Source organism: Pinus tabuliformis, chromosome X (genome assembly GCF_031772625.1).
Source record: "Pinus tabuliformis cultivar Carrire ecotype Pingquan chromosome X, CPIR1, whole genome shotgun sequence".
Classification (NCBI taxonomy): domain Eukaryota; kingdom Viridiplantae; phylum Streptophyta; class Pinopsida; order Pinales; family Pinaceae; genus Pinus; species Pinus tabuliformis.
The window spans coordinates 794227144-794249072 of NC_142308.1; the positions used below are offsets into that span (position 1 = coordinate 794227144).

The 21929-nt window shown below is 38.7% G+C and overlaps 1 protein-coding gene across 2 annotated transcripts in view; it reads right to left on the reverse strand.

The window, feature by feature from the left end:
• Positions 1 to 21929, reverse strand: part of LOC149142210 (uncharacterized) — a 402089-nt gene that overhangs the window by 168032 nt on the left and 212128 nt on the right. For both annotated transcript variants that reach the window (XM_089452873.1, XM_089452872.1), the window contains exons 7-9: positions 14186 to 14302; positions 13978 to 14069; positions 3291 to 3357 (exon numbers count right to left, since the gene is read on the reverse strand). In XM_089452873.1, the coding sequence (XP_089308999.1) occupies positions 3291 to 3357; positions 13978 to 14069; positions 14186 to 14302 (276 nt within the window). The remainder of the gene's footprint in view (positions 1 to 3290; positions 3358 to 13977; positions 14070 to 14185; positions 14303 to 21929) is intronic.

Below are 21929 nucleotides of genomic sequence, written 5' to 3' on the forward strand. Positions count from 1 at the left end.
TCTTCAGCTTCTAGAGCACGTCAGACTCCACTGCCATTTCCACCACCACAGGCACCAGCTTCTACATCTAGAGGGAAAGAGAAAGTTGTGCCATTTTCTCGCAAGAGGGGCAGAGGAAATCAATAGGATTTGACTTTCATTTTATTGTATATGACATTATGACATGATGAGATACATTATCATATTTTTTGTTGATATTTTGAGGCTGAGTTGGGACTCAGGACTTACTATTCAGGACATGATTCAATGTTATGTGTGATTTTAGCGCTAGAAATGATATTAAACATCTTATATATTAGTTTTTTTATCATATTTATGTGTCAATGTATTTATTTTATGTGTAGATGGTTTAGATATTAAAAAAATTGAAAAAAAATGAAAAAAAATGAATATTTTTGTGCCAAACGCTTTTTTCCCGCTTTTTTCCTCTTTTTTCCCGCTTTTGCCGATTTTTTCCGCTTTATTCCCAGCGCCGATTTAATCCCGATCGCGCTTTTAACAACATTGCCAATATCATCAACCTTCTTTTCCACATTGAAAATGTGACATATCAGGTGTTTTGATCTCGTCCAAATCTTCCTATAGCATAAAAGTATATTGCACCCTTTCATTTCATGAAAATCTTGTCAGGTATTCAATCAACCTTGTATGGAACAAAAATAATAACATCCTTAAGCACCTTTTGATACGCACCCACATGCTGGTGAGTAATAGGGTTGGTAACACTCAACTTTGTTCTATTTCAAGGCTTATTTTTTGCAATCAGTGTGTTATTTTTCTGCAGTCAAATTCTTATTTCTAGATCAGAAAGATCTTTAAAATTAATTCCTAGACTCCATCACCCAAGATTAGGCACTGGTCTATTAATCTTTGTTGGATGATATTTAGTGTTGGGAAACCTTCCTTGGCATTGTAGTAGTTGTCTTAAAGAGTAGGGACATATGCCATGGTGACAATGCGCACTTGTCAATTGCACTACCACCTTATCCTCTCATAATGACCTTAAGGGCACTTTGCTAGTTTGGGCAGTAAAAGGACCTGGATTTGAAACCTACTTTTAAAGTCCATGACAATGCAAGGAAGGTTCTGTAAGAGAATGCAACACTCTAAATTTGTAATATCCCAAAATGGAAAAATTTTCTGATTCTTGGAATTTCAACTCACAAATGCTTCAGATAAAATTTCATTTAATTAATAGAACATTGCCATGTAAAATTTGGCAACATAGAACTGCAAATAACAATATAGTGAGCAGAAATAATCTCAGCTTTATTAATAATATATATAAACTAGGGTTTTACATGTTGAAACGTTGATATAGCTGAGATAGAATATGGCCTCAAGAATATGCTCCAATGTTGCACTGGCCCTCCAAAACTGAACTCAGATGCAACTATTAAGCTCTCCTATGATTTCTGGATGAATTCACCAAGGGGAGATGGGTATTCACCCAACCTCACTAAATCACCTGAGCTTTTTCGTCCTAGGGCTACAAATGAAGTTGAGAACCAGGTTCTCAAACCTCTCATAAAAGAATCAAGATCAAATCTAAAATGTCCTCCAATGGCCTCCTCCTTATCTTTTATAAATCTGCTGGACCCCTCTAGAACCTCCTATTTTATTATTATTTTAATCATTGATCACATTTCCCTCTTTTAATTTCAATTAAAATGTTCTTTTCTAATGTGGGAAAATGGTAAATTGGCCACCATGCCTCTTCAGGTCACTGAAAAGCAAGGTTCCATTATACAGAGCACTTCTCTAAAGTCAACAATCTTATAAATAACAGCCATCTCTCGTGCCAAATAATGAGAAACGATAAGTTAGTAAGTGGCACTCAAAAGGGGACAAGTAGGATTAGGCCTAGAATAACAATGAACAAGGGCTCAAGGAAAGGAGAAAATAGCTCATCCAGGAGGGCATACTAAGTGCTCTCACATGGAAGTTTCCCAAGGGAAATGATGCCTAGAAATAACAAGTACCCTCATGTGGTCCCTGAAACCGGTCCCTGAATGCTTTGAAACATGACATTGGTCCTATATGCCACGATATCCAAAAGTCCAATCACCTCACTGAAAAAAGCCTAACTAAAAATAGACCAAAATCAATGCTCTCAAAACCAATGAAAGATCGATCCATAGATAAATATTCCAAATGGGTATTAAAATATGTAATTAACCTGTCATTTGCCCAAACTCGGAAAATACTAAAAATAGCAGTTTCTAAAAAAATAATTTACTAAATATAACTTCTCAAAATTTTCCTCAAATTCAAACTCCATGCACAACTGCCCCAGGGCATCTAAAACTATCTATGATCAAATCAGGAAAACGTTGATTTCCAACAAGCTGAAGAAACTAACCTGATCATACCCTATGAGGGTCTTTAAGCTCCCATACTTGTTCTACATACTGCACTAAACTTGTGATTGCAGGACAAGTACTCTATTGAATGTATGTCGATAAATGTACCTGTATATATGTATTACCTTCTCAAGACCCTATCGTACCATCAACAATTGAAAACAAAACCATTCAACAATGTGCCAAGTCTGAAAGGCACTCACAAACCATCAACGTTGAATCAATGGATCAACTAACCAAATCCATCCCATGATGTCCCCATGAACAAACTATGATGGGCACTCCAATTGGATTTTGAAGAAGTCCAATCTCGGCACTAACACTAAGCATTTTAGCATAGGGCCAACATAAGGACACTTTTAAATTCACAACATTTGGCCTCAGATAGTGTACAAATACAAATTTATAAATTTTCTCAGTCCAACAAAGCATATTAACCATCTGTTCTATCTAATCTTAAATCACACAATGCAGAAAATACTGCATAATCTGATCATTGTATAAAATAGACATAATACTATGGCTTAAAATTGCGTTCATGAAGCACACAGACTTCCAAAATACCACCACTATCAAGTTTCACATGTCTACGGTTCAAAAACCCTTCCTTCTCATATATATTGTTAGATGTTAAGAAAACTTATGGAAAAAAACTCTAGAGAATGTTTGGTTTTTATGTTCGGGCATTTTGGGAAACAACGCACCAAGAAGACTGGAAATGTAATTGCTCAAATTATTGATAATTACTAGAATTTCGAATTGTTTCAGTGACATCATATATCCCCTATCCAAAACAATTCTTGCCGCATGGGGAAAAGCATCAAGAAATTAAACTCCGTACAATTCATATATGCACCTAGTGACTTTTGACATCAAAGCAAAGCAAATTGTAATTAACTGTGTACGCTGAAAACATTCTGATCATACCTTAAAATGGACAAGAACATGCCCAAAATGCAATCCAATGAAACAGGTAACAGAGGCCATAAACGAACTGCAAATTAATGAACATTAAAAAATCAGCCAAACAATATACTAATAAACTAAAATTGTTTAGGTAATACATTACAGTGAGATCTTTAGCAAATGAAAAATATGAACAAAGAGAGCAAAATAAACTGGGGAAAGCACATTCTAACACAATCTACAACTTTGCAGGGTCATCTTGGCACAAACTAAAGGAGTTTAGCAGGTTCCATCTCTCATACTTGGAAAGGACAAAGCTCATTAGATTGGAAAGATGGTCAGAAAGCTCCCTTAGTTATGAGTTTCACAAGTTCCATCTGTTTATTTTCTAGTGCAAACAAGACTAGTACAATTTTCAAACTGATAACTACTTCCAGTCATACAATTTGACTTCCTTAGAGCATTCCAATCATTAAGCAGTTACACTTGAAACTTTTCAACCATTAACTTCAGTAGAGCAATAGAGATCGCAGAAAACAATAAATCAAGAGACACCAAAATTTCTTGGGACAAAACCCCACAAGGGGGAAAACCCAGTAATATTTCCTTTTCAAAGAGAGTTAAATTCATCAAAAGTATATCAGAATATTCCAGCCAAAATGCCAACCTTGACCTCAAGAATTTCCAAGTCAAAACCAGTCAAAGGAGAGAGAAAAAGTCAATGCACTGTTCAAAGTCAAAGTCTGCACAAGAGGGCCGAATTTTGGCTTGAGGCTTCTAGTCAAAAGGCCAAAATTCAGCCTACAATTCTCAGTCAAAGTCTTTGTTATGAATATAGTTATGTAAAAGTAATAAATATAGATAATAAATAATAAACATAATAATATGTAAATAAATAATAATTAGTTAAACAAAGAGACATGTCTAAGGAGACATGACCATTCATAAAGGGACACCTGCTTGGTATATAAGCAAGCCCCTCACTCTCAATTGTATGATCATTATTATTTATACATTTCAATATATATTCTTGTATCTTAAATGGAGATCTACATATTCCAAGTCTTCTGGAGTATTTAACTTGCAGAACGAACTTTGTCCGTTCCATTTGGTATCAAAGCAGTTCGGTCCTCTAAGCTGCCTAACCGCTGCACAGAGCCACCTTCTCTGGTCAAGGTCTTTGACCATCAAATTCGTCAACATCGTTGCCGTTAAAGCATTTCACTACCAAAATTTGGAGTTTCTCCATATCGCCTTTTAGGCCTTCGGCCATTTACAAAGATTATAAGAAAATTTAAAAAAAATAAAGAAAAAAAAAAATGTGTCAGCTTGTAGGACTCTCCGATTTTCGTGTTTATAAGTCCATTATTCATCCCGCTACGGGGGGAGGGAAGCACAAGATTTGAACCCAAGACTTCCAGTTCGGTGAGACTTCATTTCCACAGCCACTTGAGCTACCCCAGGCAAACAAAATAAAGAAAAGATATTAAAAAAAAGAGTTATATATAATAAAAAAATCAAGAAAAATAATATAAAACAAATTATTAAAAAAAAGACCCAAAAAGAAAAAGAAGAAAGAAAGATTAAAAAAAATTGAATAAAAAAATAATAATAAAAAATTTAAAAGTCAATATATATTGGAAAAAATAAAAAGTCAAATATATATATATATATATATATAACATATAAAAATTAAAACTAAAACGAAACACTTGCAGTTGTCTGACAGCCACTCTAATCGAACAACAACACCCACTCCTGCAATCTGCCTTCCACCAACGATCCGCCCCAGTCCGACCGTCCAACAGTCAAATCCTTGTCTCTTGTCATACGCAGTCATCCCTCCTACACAGTGGTCGCTACAGTCTGCACCGTATACCACCACTCCATCGACATCGTCGTCGCAACCAGGCCGCCATCAATATCATCCGGGGAGTAACCGTAGGGTTGATACAATTTTGTTGCCATCATAATCCATAGCCACCACAACATAAGTTCCACTCAATCATTCCAACATTACTCTACCATTTCCGCCAGTTAAATTCGTCGTCGTCTAGAGCAGCCCATGAACTTTGATATGGTCACGCAGGTATAGTCTAGCCACGATAATAATAATTTACATAGATTCTTGTGGAACATCGTCAATAGGAGGATCACGACCCTTGGTAACAAATTAAGGTTTTTTAAGACTATAAAAATCTATTTTAAGTTCATGAAAAAAAAACTGAGTTATTAAAAAGGGAATTTAATTGACATCAATATTATAAAGTGAAAGATCATTCAAAGATGCTTCTTGATGGAGAATAGAGAATATAGGAAATGCGGCTAGGGTTTGATGTAGGTTTGCCCTAGAAAACTTGCAATAGTACCAGAGTGCAGAAGTTTTGGTAGATAAGGACAAAAGACTACGAAAACATTTCAGAGGATCAAGACATCAGAAGGTAAGGGAGGCCTGCTGCAGGCAAGATGAGTCAGAAAGCGGGGGGCGAGAGCCCCTCCTACAAGAATGTAACAGCAGGGGAGGCAAGCAGACAAGGAACTCACGGGCCACAAGGAAGGAGGGGCAATACACCGATGATGGGAGTGCGCTGGCAAGTGGGGCTGGGAGGAAGATGCCTTCCTCGAGTAGTTAAAAGCCCCAGGTTTGTCATCCCTAATAACAAATTAGAGGAGTACAGAGGATACATGAAAGATCACCTCTGATTTGTAAATTTATAGGAGTTTGGCCAATAGAAAAAGAACTGATAAAATGGATACAACAGCAGTGGCAACCTAAAGGAAATATTGATCTGAAACTCGGTGCAAAAGTATTTTTCTTAGTAGTTTTTGCAAATCTCGTAGACAAGGAAAAGGTATTTGAAGAGGGACCATACTTCTTCAATAATGCAAGCCTATTTATGAGGCACTGGGAAGAATGTTATCACCCAAATCAAGAAAAGATGATGGCCGCTCCAATCTAGGTTCGATTGTTCGGGAAGAATGTTATCACCCAAATTAAGAAGCGTAAGAAGCACAAAAAGTCATTGGAAAATAAGGTACAACAACTTATTGAGAAGGAAGCGTTGAATTCTTCAAATAAAGAAACTTATGTTAAAGAAAATGGAACGAATACCGATCTAGTGAATATCACAACTCAAGAAGAAGACATGTTTGTTAAAGAAAAAACACACTTAGATGTTGAGATGAAGTAAATTCCAAGTGAAGATTTTGTAACCAACTCGACGACATTGAAACCTGAAGTAAATCAGAATCTTGCACACACATGATAAGGGAAACCAAAAGAAATCTTTATCTACATCTGAATCACAAGAACAAACATCTCAATCAACCTACGAATCCATATCACTTGGAACATAAACAACAAACTTATGTTCCGAAGAATACTTAAGTGTGCACAACCCAGTCCAATGATAACAGTGCATCACAAATTTCCAGTAATCAAAAGATTTCACAAAAGATTAATTCAGGATGGTCATACTACCCGTCTATCATTGATGCTCCCCCTTCAGCTCTACGTCATTGATCTTGCACATAGCCATTATTGCACCCACGATGCCATTCAAATTGTTGTACGTAGGAGCTGCCTTCATTAGTTCCCATCTCACCTCAAACAGTCGCAAAGCCTTCCGTCACGCAATAATTGTCATTGCTACTACTATTATATTTTAGCCTTTTTCTATTCCACCATCACAGAGCCAATAATTCTTCCCATACATCATTGAATACACTTTCGAGAGGTGTATTTTTGTTGAAGAATCTAGGGCAAAGTAGTGTAGAGTGATTCTTTGATAATTGATAACAATTAGTGGAGTATTTTTACTTTTCTTTGTTAGCTTATTCTTCTCCTTCTTCTTATTAGTGCATATGTGTGTACTTCATCAAACTGCTACCAAAACATAAAAACAAGAACACAAGATATTGGCTCTCTACCAAGGCCAAAAACTCTCTTCTCTTGAGAGGAAAACCCTTTAGTGAATTTCTCTTATTGAAGCTTCTATTGATCAATGCCAAACCCTAGACCCCTAACAAGAGTATCCTCCAAGCACAAGTTAAGTCCTTCCTTCTTTCTGCACCTTATTCCCCGACACTTCTTCGAGTGCTTATTCTGGCACTTCGTTCTTCTTTCAATTGTTGGTAAGTCTTTTTATACTTGCTCTAGAGGACAAGCCTTTGATGAGAACTTTTCCATATGACGATTCCTTCTCTTTCTTTACCAAATGAGCTCCTTCTTCCAAGTGTAGGTGCAAACAAGATGTGATTGTCCACCAGCCCTAAATTATCGCATGTATGATGTTTTACTTGTTGTTGTAGCCTCTTTTCTTCTTTGCTTGAGTGCCCTTTCTCTTTGCTTGATTGGGAAGCCTTATAGGCCTTGTTTACTAGCCCAAAAACAGAGAGATGTCATTGTGCCATCCTGTTGTAATGACCGGAGGCAGACCCTTCCTTTCTAGCACGTGTGGTTGTGTTGAATCTAGAAAAATAGTCCCTACTACCTCGGCTTCTTTCTCCCGTCCTTCGCTGCCCTAGAAGACTTCTTTGTCCTTTTGTTAGCCTCTTTACTGTGTTGAAAATAGTGTAACTAGGTTCGGTCTCATTATGTCAAATTTTTGCATCAATGTATTTTTGTATTAAAAAGAATTATTTTTGCTCTAATTAAGAGCTCAAGACAAGTCATGTGAAAATCAAGACAGTCATGTATTATTTATGTAAATGAAATGAATGTAAGTCCTTCGAGATCATCAAAGAAAATACTCAAATGTGTACCCACAGATTTACTCAAGAAAAATTGCTCAAAGGAAGATTGTGGATTCACGTCGGCTCAACTAACTAATCAAAGAGATACGTCGGCCTAATCCAAGCTCACATTGGCTCAATGGATGAGAGGGAAATCCTATATATAGGCCATGTTTGGCTCCTTGAAAATGCAATTCAATTTCATCTCTCTCACGAAGAAGAGCAGTAGCATTAAGGTCGAGGAAAGAGAAGGTAGCCGCAGCACATGAGGAAGTTTGTACCCTCATGCGAAGTCACCATCGAGCCAGCTCCTCATCACGGCATTCGGATCTCGGTTAGGGTCTTGCATCACGTAACCTTATGGATAGTTCGAAGGGTTGTTCTAGCCGCAAACACAAGAAGACTGTTGTTGAAAGGTGCAAGGGTATCGTAGGTCTTTGTTGTCTCATTGAAAACAAATTCTATAAGAAGAGAAGAGTTTTTCGGGTTTTCCCCTTGGAGGGGTTTTGCCCTGGCTGAGAGCCTAATTTATGTGCCCTCTATTATTATTGTTTATGTTCCTGATATTTGTTTGCTGAAAAGATCTAAATAGAGAACAGAAGAAGACTAACTAAGTTCACAAGAAAATATTAAGGTTAAAAGAAAATTGAATTAATAGTTGCCACTTTCAATTTTCCAACACATGCGCCAAGTCGGCTTAGCACTACTACAAGGTCAAGCAGTTGATCCAGGGCCCAAATGAGCTTGCTCGCATACCTTGAGACATGGGAGGGCTAGCAGCATCTATAGAGCCCTCAACGTTGGATCAAAGACAACCATATTTACCACCTAGAGATCAATGATACCCATGTTTGTGTCCCAAGCCCAAAATTAGGGCCCATAGAGGATTCTAGAACATGATTTTAGAGAGCCTCTACACTCATCATGAAACTTGAAGCCCTCAACGCCAACCCTAAAGAAGCCTATGCTAGCATGACATCATCATTTCCGCATCATCATGTGGAGATTAATTTTAATTCACAAAGGCTACTAGGTCGGTTTGTGACCTATGCTTATTTTGCACATTATTTTATAATTTTAGGGGGGCTTGTAGGCTAATTTTATAATGCCTCATATATATTTAGAACTCGTCATTATTGAACATCATCATCACACAAGTGTGAGATTCGGCCTCATAGACTATTTTTGGCCTCTCTTCTTGGGAGCAAACCAAATATATTGATGCACTTTAATATTTGGAGCTAAAAAAGTTTGATTTGGAGCTATTTATTTGGAAATCAATGATGGAATCTTTTTGCATGTTATCTTGTAAGTGCCTTTATTGTTGAAGATTTTTTGTCTAATGTATAGAATAATAGATGCTAGGTCATGCTAAATTTGTGCCCTAATTTGTTGAAAATCAATTAAATGCTATCTAGTTGAAATATTGCATGCATTACTCGTATATAACATGTTCATTGATGGTCCTAGTGGTGATCTTTCATTAGCTCTCCCATGAAAAATTGATTTTCCATTGGATAAGTAATTGTTTAAGATTTGGGTGCTAGGGCATCAAGGTTTTGGCCTCCTTGGTGAAACTTTGGCATATCTTACACATCACACACTCAATTTACCCAAGGCGCAAGCGACTGGTCTCCATCGGCGGTGATCACACTCTATTCTTATCCAAATCCTCTCTCTCCTAATTCGGTCATTTCAGGGCCAAGATAGGAAACTAGGGCTTAGTGTGGATCCCTAGGCAAGTAGTGTTTTGGTGAATGGAGAGCCTAAACATCAAGGGGATAGTATTTGCCAAAAAACCTATCCCTTTGGTGGGCATCCACTTCAAGCTCATCCACAAACATTCTTGCCTTAGTTGTTTGCACAAGAGGGAAACCCTAGTTTGCCTTGCATCTACTTAAGGGCTTTCTTGAAGGTTTGATGACCCTTGCCATTGCTAGTATAAATCGTACGAAACCTTTTCTCTTTGCCTTGATCATTGGATACTTCAACACTCATTAAATTTATCAAACCCTAGGTCTTGCGCCTTCTTTTCTAGGTCTCATCATACAACGTGAATTGTCTCCTTGTGGAGCCTCAAACATAAATTGTGTCTTTCTTGAAGAGATCCTAGTGATGTCATCTTATAGATTAACCCTAGAATATCTCATAAGTGACTTCTCTCCTACAAGGACTCCTCCCATTGGTGAAAATTTGTAAAGAGCAAGGGCTTTTTGCTGTAGTGACCATGGTCAATACCCCGTTGTTGCTTCGAGGTCTAGTTTATGTCTTGAAGGGATTCCCTCTCCAAGGTCTGCTAGATTTTGCAAGGACACGCCTCTTTCACAAAATTATATCACAAATTTCCTTGTATTTTTTTGTAAATTTGTATTAGCCCTAAATATGAAAATCCCTAAAAAAATTGTTCCTGAAAATTCAAAAAACTATAATATACAAAAATAATTAAATGTGAATTTCTTCACTCAATTGTGGTTACATTGTATTTATTGTTTATATCTTTGGAAAAAACACCACAAAACTTGTTATCAAGGAAGCCCTAGCCCTTAAGGTTGTACGGCCTCCATAAATTTTCACTATATTGATTTTCTAACCATATTTCCAAGTGTTTAAAGGCTATTTACAGGTACTGGAAATAGTCTACAGCAATTGGAATTATTTGAAGACAAAATCATACCTTGAGATACATGAAGGACAAAGCTAAATCTTCGTGCCCATCATTGGTCTAAGAAGTTTTTCATTGATTATTTGTTCCTAATAGATCATATACTAGTTGTCCTATTAATATGCACGTCTGCTATTAATTTTGGTCAAGTTAATCTTCAACCCTCAGGGTTGTGGTCTCAATTTTGGGTAGTCATATTGTAGATTTAATATATTTTAGACTACTCATCCAAATCAAGTGTTTTTGTGCTCATTGGAAAGCTATTTGATAGTACTGACATCTTTAACAAAGTTCTTTGAGTTTCGGGTTCACTAAAGGTTAATTTCAGACCCCTAAAATGGCCCCATGCTTGCTGGTTTGCTGCACCCTTCAGAAATATTAAAGTTACAGGTCTAAACAGCAGGCATTCTTGTCTTCTTACAGTCACATGGAAGTGGTATAAAGGTTCCAATTAATATCCTATAGCGGTAAGAAGCTATTGCACTCAATTCGTGGTACTTTTAGCTCATTCAAGCTTATTGAGTACTTTTCACCCCTCTAAGCACTAATTTTAGCTCATCTAGGCCCTAATTTCCCTGACTAACATAAAGTGAACGAATATTGTTTTGGGAAGCATTTTCTGTTGTTGTGTGATTGATTTTCCTGATAGATTTCTGCTGCAAATATAAATGAATTTATTTTCCAACAATTTTCAAATTTTATTGAGTAAATAAAATATGTTATTGGAGATTTAAAATGGTACCAGAGCACTAGAAACTCTTTGGGGACGATCATATAGAACAAGGGTTTTAAAACAGCAAAATTACTAGCAAAAATTTTATTTTGCAACAAAGCTTTTGTGGTTGAAATCGATCTCGTGATATGGCATCATCAAGTATGGAACCAGTCATCGAACCAGAAAACCCTCTCAGCTAGGAACTGGTCGGAACTAGACCGAAACTGGTAAAAAAACTGAACCAAAAAACCGATTGACCAAAAAGGCATAAAATATTTAAATTTTAAAGAAAAAAATATATATTCAGCATCCATATGAATCCAAAACATTTATACACAAATAAGAAAAAGTTCTTATTCATATAATATGTAAGCAATGTCACATGGTTCGGGTTCGGCAATGATTAGGTTCGGTTTGAGTTTGAATTTTATGATAAAGTTCGCCATTAGGTTTGTGTGTGTGTGTGTGTGTGTGTGTGTATATATATATAACGAATTATAGGATAAAATAGTAAGAAATCAACATCATTAAACATCAAGAATGTTATCACTGACATGGTAACTATAAGGATAAATTATAAGCTTAAGCTGTGACATGAGGTTATGAGTTTTGATCTATGCACTTGGTCAATGGCTATGAGGTTCGATGAAGTTCGCCGAACCTCAAAATTTTTCTAAAGTTCGCCAAAATTCAAACCTCAAGGTTAAAGTTCGACAAACCTTGTGACATAGCATGTAAGGGTGCACATAACCAAAATAGCATTGAGTGCAATCCACCTCTGAACCAAAAATACATCAACAAACAAGCTCTAGATGGCCTCTAGCGTCCAAAACAAATCATGCTACAACAAATACCTACCTCTCATCAAAAGCATCGCCTAAACTGGGATCTTCATCATCAATATCACCCATTTACACATTAGAATAAGATAGAAAAAACATAGCATGTCAAATCAAGATTTTGTTGAAGTGATGGGTACATTTTTAGTAGGGTCATGATAGAGGAATTTGACAACCAATGCCACTAACAGCAAGGTACATAGAGGGCTTGGTGCTTTTGATTAAATATTAGTTCCATATCCTTGTACATGACAAAATCCAATGGAAATGTTGCAATCCTCCAAATCCTGAAATCTTGAAAAAATGCTAAGTCTATTGGATTTTGAATGAGATCTAAAATTCTACTTTCTCCATATGAAATCCAATGAGGTTGGAACCAATCTGAAATATCCTAAGTCATTTCATGGTAATGTTAAAAATTTAAGTAAAAAGATGAAAATGTAAGGTAAAGGAAAATGCCACTTTTACTTTAAGAACAAAATAGCCCATGAAAGGAAGTATTAGAACATTGTAATAGGAAGGAGAAAATGAAAAATTCCATAGAGAAGATGAATAAAGTAATAATTTGCAGCAATAGAGGCCAAACTGATTATAAAGATAACCTCACAATCCCTAGAGAAAATTGATCATAAAATTTTCCAAGAACCAAGAAAATGCTGCTGGAATTTGATTTGAAAATGGACAGTAGATGGACTCTCTATGAACACACCAAAGAGAACTTGAGGAAACATAGCTTCTGAGGGACTGTTGAGCAGAGAAGGGAATCTATTCCGTGTTTTGTGTGGGGCAGGTGTTGTGAGTACCAAAGCTGGTCTGATTGACACACTCATAAAAATATACTCCACAGTAGGTTTCTTGGTTGATCTCTGATGCTTTTTGGGATTGGAAAAATGACTAGAGACTCAGAGAGTAACTTGAAGTTGCCTTCTATGACCTAGTGGTCTCATAGCCCAACAAAGGTGTGGTGTTGAGATAAACAATGTTCATTTACCAAAGAAATATCCAACATAAGGAAAACAAACAGAAATTCATATAGGACAAATAATAAATAATTGAATAAGACAGAATGAATGATAAGTTGATGATACAATGACATGTGATGGTGTATTTATATGCATTGATTAGTCACCATCCACTTTAATATCCTATACAACAACTTTTGTTTTGCTAAAGCTAACTCTTCATATCACCCTGGGCCTCCATTGCATAGCTTTAGTGATCCTATTCTAGGAATATCCCCTCTGTGCTGGAGGAGAGACAGCATAAAGTGAAAGAGGGTGTTGTTGTGACAATAGATAACCCCTTTTGTTCCCTCACGGTTAAACTTGTGTTTAGGGACTTTATCACTTGAAGTGCACCTTTGTGTGGTAAAAGTCCATCAACATCCTTGTACTTTGAGGGCAAGATAGTCCAGTGAAATCTCATTTCAAACTCACGTCTGTAGCAACTTTGTATCCACCACAGGTATAGTCTCTTTTCTGACACTACTGGTGATCTATATATGTGAACTACAATTGTCATGGTACATAGAGAATGGCTTTGTGAGATAAAAGCCCACATTGTTATTCCTACACGAGTCTCTATCTTCTATCGGTGTCTTTTGAAATTTAAACTGTCCATATTGAAAGATACAATATTTCTGGCTTGACATCAGTTGACAATATGCCTGATAACATCCATTCTTCCTCATATATTATTAAACATCTGAGAACGTTAAAGATCTTGATCAAGATATAGCAGATTTTTAAAATAGCTTACCTTAGAATCCCTTCAGGGTCAAAAGGAGCATGGCACCACGAAGGAGCATTTGATGGAACTGGACCATAATCTGGAGAATTGACACTGCACTCCTACACCATATATATTGAAACTCAAATAAAGATGCTTCAAACAATGGCCAATTGTTACCATGCAGTAAATTCCATCCAATAAGAAAGCACTATATTACTCTAAAAGATCATATTACCTTTGTCCGCACATACACCGGCCGCTGATGCAGGTGCCTAATACCTAGAATATAACGATCAATCATACCAACAGCATTACAAGCTGGTCCAACATCACCTCTTACACCACATTTTACCTGAAAGTAATCCATTGGAAATCACTGCATCAAAGGTCGCTCTAACTGTCAAAAGAATAAGAAAACTTTTGTTTCCCTGACCTCAACTGATTCAATCAAAAGCATGCACCTAATAAATGTTACAACAAGACATATATTTGTCTCATCTATATCTTTATGGCGATTATAAAGACAATATTTAAGGAAGGATGACCAATAAATCCATATGACAGAAAAAAGATATAAGGGGGCAATCACTTTGAAGGGAAGAACACAGCTCCCCACTAAATTAGAATAGAATAATATAAATAGTATACGCCAGGTAAATAAATAAGCTAATCATATAGAATTCCAGAACTACACCCATCCATTGACATTGCAGAACAGTAAAATAACAAGTGTTGTTACCTTTGGGAGAAACAGGAGGCGAATGGACAAAAGCAAGCAAGCAACAGATATGCTTGGGGCACCACTAAGAACCATAGAAAACTTTTAGAAGTAGTAGCAATAAATCAAAAAACTAACAATGGGTCTTGGGTAATCCTTGTGGAAGAGTTATTGTTATCAAATAGTCCCCTTGACCACAAAAGATAAAGCTCTAGGAAAACTTTGTAAGGGAATTCAACATGCAATGCACCTTCTATTCTATGCAATAGTGGTGATTGCTCCTTTTACTGCAGCCTACATATTTTTCTGGCAAAAGAATATGGCAATCAATGAACCTCCCATGTGTCTGAAATTCCCATGACTAGCAGTCAGGGTGATCACCAGTGTAGGGGCATGTCTAGCCCACGTCGGGTGCACCTATGCCTTTTCACATGTTTACGAATCTATAGAGTTTGTCGGTGTCCTTAGCTTTGCTACCGTATTTCCCGCAAATGTTTCTTAGACATGGCAGTATCACAATCAGCAACAATTTCACACTTTCCAAGGCAATTCATGTTTCCCAATGCAATGTGGTCTCAGAAGTCAAAAAGTCAACAAGGTGTCTCATTGCAGAGCTAGATTGGACGTTGACATGCCACATGGAATTTTTCCATTGGATGAGGAACTCTCAACATATGGTTGCTCAAGAGTCAAAACTAATCAATAGCGGTGCACATCTTTCCATGTGTGTTAAATTATGGTATGTTCTATGCTTAGAGCAGTTTACTTATTTTTCTTCATATTAGCCACAGATTAGCAATCACATATACATTAAGCAAAGTGCAGATAGAACATTAAATGATCAACAGAAAACAAGCCAAGACAAGAGACACAAGATGTGGCGGCTACCCAGGGACAAACCCCAATGCCGGGAAACCCTTTGATCAAATCTTCTTTTATCTTCAATAGTTCAGCAGAGAGAAATAGTAGAAAATCAGAATTCTGTAATTTTATATCAGCAGCAGCAAACCCTAGATCAGCAAAGTCAAACTTGGTCAAACTAGCTGAAATTGACCTCTAAAATGCTTGGTCAATTTCCGGTCAACTTGTCCTTGAATAGCCTGAAGAAACAGCCCTTGAACAGCACCAAAAGTACAGTCAATTTGCAGATTTCTGAAGTCAACTGCAGCCCTATACTAGGGCAGTCAACACCGGTCAAACCAGAGGTAAGATCACCTCAGTTTTCGTGCCAAAAATTGCGCCCTGCCTAGGAGAGGCAACCACACCCAATCCGCAGTTCTGGAAGGTCAACGCTTGGTCAACGCTGGTCAAAGAGATGGCCTGCTGCCCTAGCTTCCATTATGTGTCTTCCTTGCCCTAGGACGTCTTCCTTTCAGCCACATGTGAGAGAGAGAGAGAGAAGATGGGTGAATTGAATTGTCCAAATGAGGAGAATGCTCCTTGTATTTATATGCAAACGTTGAGGATGAATAGACGTAACTGTTGGGTTTCTGAGCCTACATAAGTTTGTTGGCCAACCTTGACAATTTGTCCATAATCAAAATAAATTCATATCTCCATAAATACCTATTGGAATCGGATGATCTTTAGATCAATCCTACATCTCTCGATGAGAGGAATCTACGAAAAATATCAGAAGCCATAAATAAGGTGATCCACATGGAGTTTGGCCCTAATTGCCAATTTTAACACTCCCTCTCAACTAGGAAGAACTTCATCTGCAATCCGTCAGACCGTCACTGCTATCCACCCATCAAATGCATTGTCTTGTACAGCTTGACTCCGCTCTGCTCTTCTCTGCTATGCTATGCTATGCTTTGCACTGCTTGAACTATGAAGAAGAAGAAATGATCGAGGATGTATCATACCATCCTCCACTGGCTCGAAGTCAGTCTCAGACTGTGAACCACTCTCACTGATCCCAGATCAATGGAGGTCATCCTAGCATGGGGAGTATGGTAGATATAGCGATGTGTCCATCGATAGTACTACTATGGTCCCTAACCTCATTTCCCTGCTCATTAATCAGATCAGAGGTACTTCCCATGAGTCCCAGACTACATGGGTAGGATGCCTCGATAGGAGAACTAATCATCCTGTCCACAGGAGAATGAATCATCCTGTCTAGTGGATGCCACGGAGAACTAATCATCCTAGCCTACAAGAGAACTAATCATCCTGTTCCACAGTCGCCATGAAGAACGAATCATCCTGACCCACAGAAGAACTAATCATCCTATTCCACAGTCGCCACGGCGTGTCACAGGGGATAGTGAGTCGCCCTATGGTCACGTCGCTCCAAGAAGTACCCTGCGCCCCCTGCAACTCCCAGAGCTCAATACATCATACTCGACCCTCATAACAGGGTCTCTAAACGACACCAAGTAGTTCTCGGAAAGTCAGGAATTTGACCTTTCCTAGGGGCTTTGTCAAAATGTCAGCAACCTATTCATCTGTACCGATATGTTGGAGCCTTATTGCTCCTCGCTGCACCATATCTCGAATATACTGGTACCTGATATCGATATGCTTGGAGGGATCATGAAATACGAAATTCTCTCGTAAACGGATCCCACTCTGGTTGTCACACAAAATCACAGTGGTATCCAATGTAAATCCAAACAGCTCACTAAAGAGCTTTCGCAACTAGACTACCTCATGGGAGGCCATGCTAGCAGCAATGTACTCTGCCTTGGCGCTGCTCAAAGCCACCGATTTCTGCTTCCTACTCATCTAGGATATCAAGGCAGATCCCAAAGACAAACAGCACCCGGAACTGCTCTTTCGGTCCACCACACTGCCTGCCCAATCAGCATCAGTATACCCAAGTAGTCTCACATCTCCGGCAGTGTATCTCAACCCATGAGTGATTGTGCCACGAAGATATCACAACAGATTCTTAACACCAATCCAATGTGAGAGGTGATGCTCAACCATATGTTGACTCAATGTGTTGACTGCAAAGCATATATCCGGACGAGAGTTCACCAAGAACATTAATGCTCCGACGAGTTGACAATACTCGATAGCATTTCGTAAAACAGGTTTGGCAGCACAACCGCTTAACTTCTTGAAGTCAAGCTCCATCGGGGTAGTTACGGGCTTGCAGTCCACCATGCCGAATCTCTCCAATATCTTCACCACATATTTTCCTTGAGATAGGAAAATCTCCCCTGGTCTCTGCCCGACTTCCAGTCCTAGGAAATAGTGCATAAGTGCTAGGTATTTCATCTCGAACTCAGAAGCCAGCTCCCTCTTACATTCGTGAATGAGAGGGTCTGCACCTGTTAGAAAGAGGTCGTCAACATATAGCACCAGTATGAGAGGCTTGTCATCTATAACCTTAAAGTAAAGGTTAAGGTCAGCTTCACTCCTAGTGAAGCCCAACTTCATCAAGTAGTTATCGATCCTCTCATACCATGCTCGGGGTCCTTGCTTTAGCCCATAGAGGGCCTTCTTCAACTTGCACACATGAGATTCTTGATCATAAATCTGAAATCCTTCGGGTTGCTCCATATAGACCTCCTCTTCGATCGAACCATGTAAGAACACAATCTTGACATCCATCTGATGTAGGTTCCATCCTTGCAAAGCAGCAACGGTTATGATCGAGCGGATGGTGGTATATCGGGCAACAGGTGCAAATATCTCATTATAGTCTATACCTTCCTTCTGGGAGAAGCCACGAGCGACAAAACGAGCCTTATACTTTTCCGCACTTCCATCAACTGCATGCTTTATCTTGTAAAGCCATTTTGAAGTGACAACTGCTTTGTCCTGGGGTCTGGGGACCACATCCCAAACATCATTTTTCATAATGGACTCATATTCCTCGGTCATAGCATCCTTCCATACTTGATGCTTGACGGCATCTGTGAATGACGAAGGCTCATTTTGGATGATTGTGCTCATGATGGTCAGGTATCCCTGATACCTGTTCGGCTTCTTACTTTCACGGAAGGTTCCTCGGGGTGCAATGTGTCCTTCAGCATCATCAAGTGTCCCCCTAAGCCATGAAGGCCTCTTCCTAGAAGAGGAAGGCTCTTGCGGAGGAGGATCAATAGGATCCATAGGTTCTTCCACATCGAGCATCGTCTCATCTTCTTTTTCCTTCGGTTCCCCAGTGTCAGCTTCTTTAGATCCCCTTAAAGTAGGAAGATTGTCTACCTTGCTAAGAGCCATATCTTCGTCAAAGGTGACATCATGACAAATCTCTACTTCCCTTTGACCAACTACATAGATTCTATAAACCTTAGTATTTTCGCTATAGCCCACGAAGATTCCTTTCTTTCCAGATGCACCCAATTTATTCCTTTTTTCTTTAGGCACATGAAAATATGCAGGGCTTCCAAAAATTCTAAAATGAGATACGTCAGGGTTCTTACCGGTGAACATTTCTTCGGGAGTCTTGGAACCCAATGCTTGATGAGGGCATCGGCTTTGTACATATACGGCGGTATTTGCAGCTTCGACCCATAGAAACTTCGGAAGTCTTTGATCATGGAACATAGCACAAACAGCTTCCACAATTGTACGATTCTTCCTTTCCGCCACACCATTCTGCACAGGAGTATATAGTGTAGTAGTCTCCCTCTTAATGCCAGCCTCTTTGCAAAAGTCATGAAACTCATTGGATTCATATTCAGTCCCATTATCAGTCCTTAAGATCTTGATCTTCTTTTCGGTTTGATTCTCGATCAAGGCTTTGAAGTGCCAAAACCAGGAGAACATTTCATCCTTCTTTTTCAAGAATTATATCCAAGTCTTACGAGAATAATCATCTTTAAAAGTGAGGTAATATAGATATCCTCCCAAGGAGTTCAAAGGCATCATACTGGATATGTCTGAGTGAACCAACTGCAATATATCGGAGGTCTTGCTTTGGCTTGAGGGGAATGGTCCCCTTTTGAGCTATCCTTCGACACATCTTGGACATACACCTTCTTGCTCTAATCTGAACTCGGGCATCCCGGTCACCATTTTTCTTACACCTGGTAGAGCTTTATAATGAAGGTGAGCAAACCTCTGATGCCATAGTTCGGACTGAAGGGATGTGTCACAAGACCTGACACCCAGCGGACTTCCTCCGACCTGATATAATGAATCAACTCGAGTCCCAAGAGTAAAAGCATCTTTAAAGTTCTTTTTCCATACACATACCTTGCCATCGCTGAAGGCCACCTTGTAGCCTTTGTCTTCCATTGCCGAAATGGACACCAGGTTCTTTTTTAGAGCAGGTACATATAATACATCTTGCAAGTGGATGGTATTACCCTGATTCAATTCAAGAGTGACATTTCCTACGCCTTTCACGGGATATTTTGAATTATCTCCAAGAACAATTTCCAGGTTGGTTTCCTTCTCTATCAGATTATAGAGAGCTTCTTTGTAACCAGTGAAGTGCCTTGAAGCACCACTATCAATAAGCCAATTTCCCAGCGAGTCCGAGGGAGCAGTAGTAGATAGAGCTGCTAGTAGATAATATTCATCTTGCTTATTATTAACAGTGTTAGATTCATAACTGGAATTTCTTGCCTTCTTGAATGGTTGTCCTCTTCCTTGATTTCTGACACTTCTTTTACCTTTGCCATTTGACCTGCCATTCCTTTAATTGCCTTGAGAGGGATTTTGATCATCATCCCGATGTGAGTCCCTTTTATCAAGGCACTCCCTTGCATAGTGACCCGTTTTATTGCAATTGTAACATCGTCCTTTTCTTCAACCCTTTGGTCCAGCCTTTCCTTCGAATTTAGCCCTGGAATTGTTTCTTCTTTTAGTATGAGAAGAAAAGGCAGAGAGATGACCTTTAAGTATGGGCATTTCTTGCTCTTCCATCCTCGTTTCTTCTTGAATGCATCTTGCCATTAATTCCTCAAATCCAGGAATTACATTATTGTTGAGAAGAGTAGTCCTGAATATATACCATTCAGATGGCAGTCCTGCAAGAGTTTGAGTGTCATTTCCATGTCAGGAATTACTTCCCCAATAGATAGGAGATCGTTCTTGATCTCGGTGATCCTGAAGAAATATGCTTGCATACTCTCATCTTTGCCCTTCTTAATTTCCTTCAGCTTATTTCTAAGAAACAAGACTTGATTTGCATCATTAACTTTAAATAAACTCACCAGTCTATCGTAGATTTCCTTAGAGGTGTTCACCTCGAAAACATAGGCCACCAAGCGCTTGTCGATAGAGTCCCGGATGATCTTCCTTGCTTTGACTTCTCCCTTGGTCCATTTGTTCCTAGCAGCAGCGGATGCATTTGATGGAGGCTCAACAATCCCACCTCTCACATGGTCCAACACTTCCTGCTCTTCTAATGCTAGATCGAGAGACATCTTCCATCCGTGATAGTCAGAGTTTTCACGAAGTTTGTCTTCAACAGGGAAGTGTGTTGAGGACCCCATGATTCTTTAAGAGAGCCTCGCCAACCTTCTCTTTGGTGATTTCTCTTGCTCTTGCTTGGGCTTTGTCTTCACCTCAGCTTCAATACCATGTTAAATTATGATATGTTCTATGCTTAGAGCAGTTTACTTATTTTTCTTCTTATTAGCCACAGATTAGCAATCACATATACATTAAGTAAAGTGCAGATAGAACATTAAATGATCAACAGAAAACAAGCCAAGACAAGAGACACAAGATGTGGCAGCGAGCCAGGGACAAACCCCAATGCGGGGAAACCTTTTGAACAAATCTTCTTTTATCTTCAATAGTTCAGCAAAGAGAAATAGTACAAAATCTGAATTCTGTAATTTTATATCAGCAGCAGCAAACCCTAGATCAGCAAAGTCAAACTTGGTCAAACTAGCTGAAATTGACCTCTAAAATGCTTGGTCAATTTCCGGTCAACTTGTCCTTGAACAACCTGAAGAAACAGCCCTTGAACAGCCCCAAAAGTACAATCAATTTGCAGATTTCTGAAGTCAACTACAGCCCTAAACTAGGGCAGTAAACAGCGGTCAAACAAGAGGTCAAATCACCTCGGTTTTCGTGCCAAAAATTGCGCCCTACCTAGGAGAGGCAACCACACCCAATCCGCACTTCTAGAAGGTCAACGCTTGGTCAATGCTGGTCAAAGAGATGACTTGCTGCCCTAGCGTCCTTTTTGAGTCTTCCTTGACCTAGGACGTCTTCCTTTCAGCCACACGTGTGAGAGAGAGAGGCTCCTTTTATGCGTAGGGGAGAGAGAGAGAAGATGAGTGAATTGAATTGTCCAAATGAGGAGAATGTTCCTTGTATTTTTATGCAAACGTTGAGG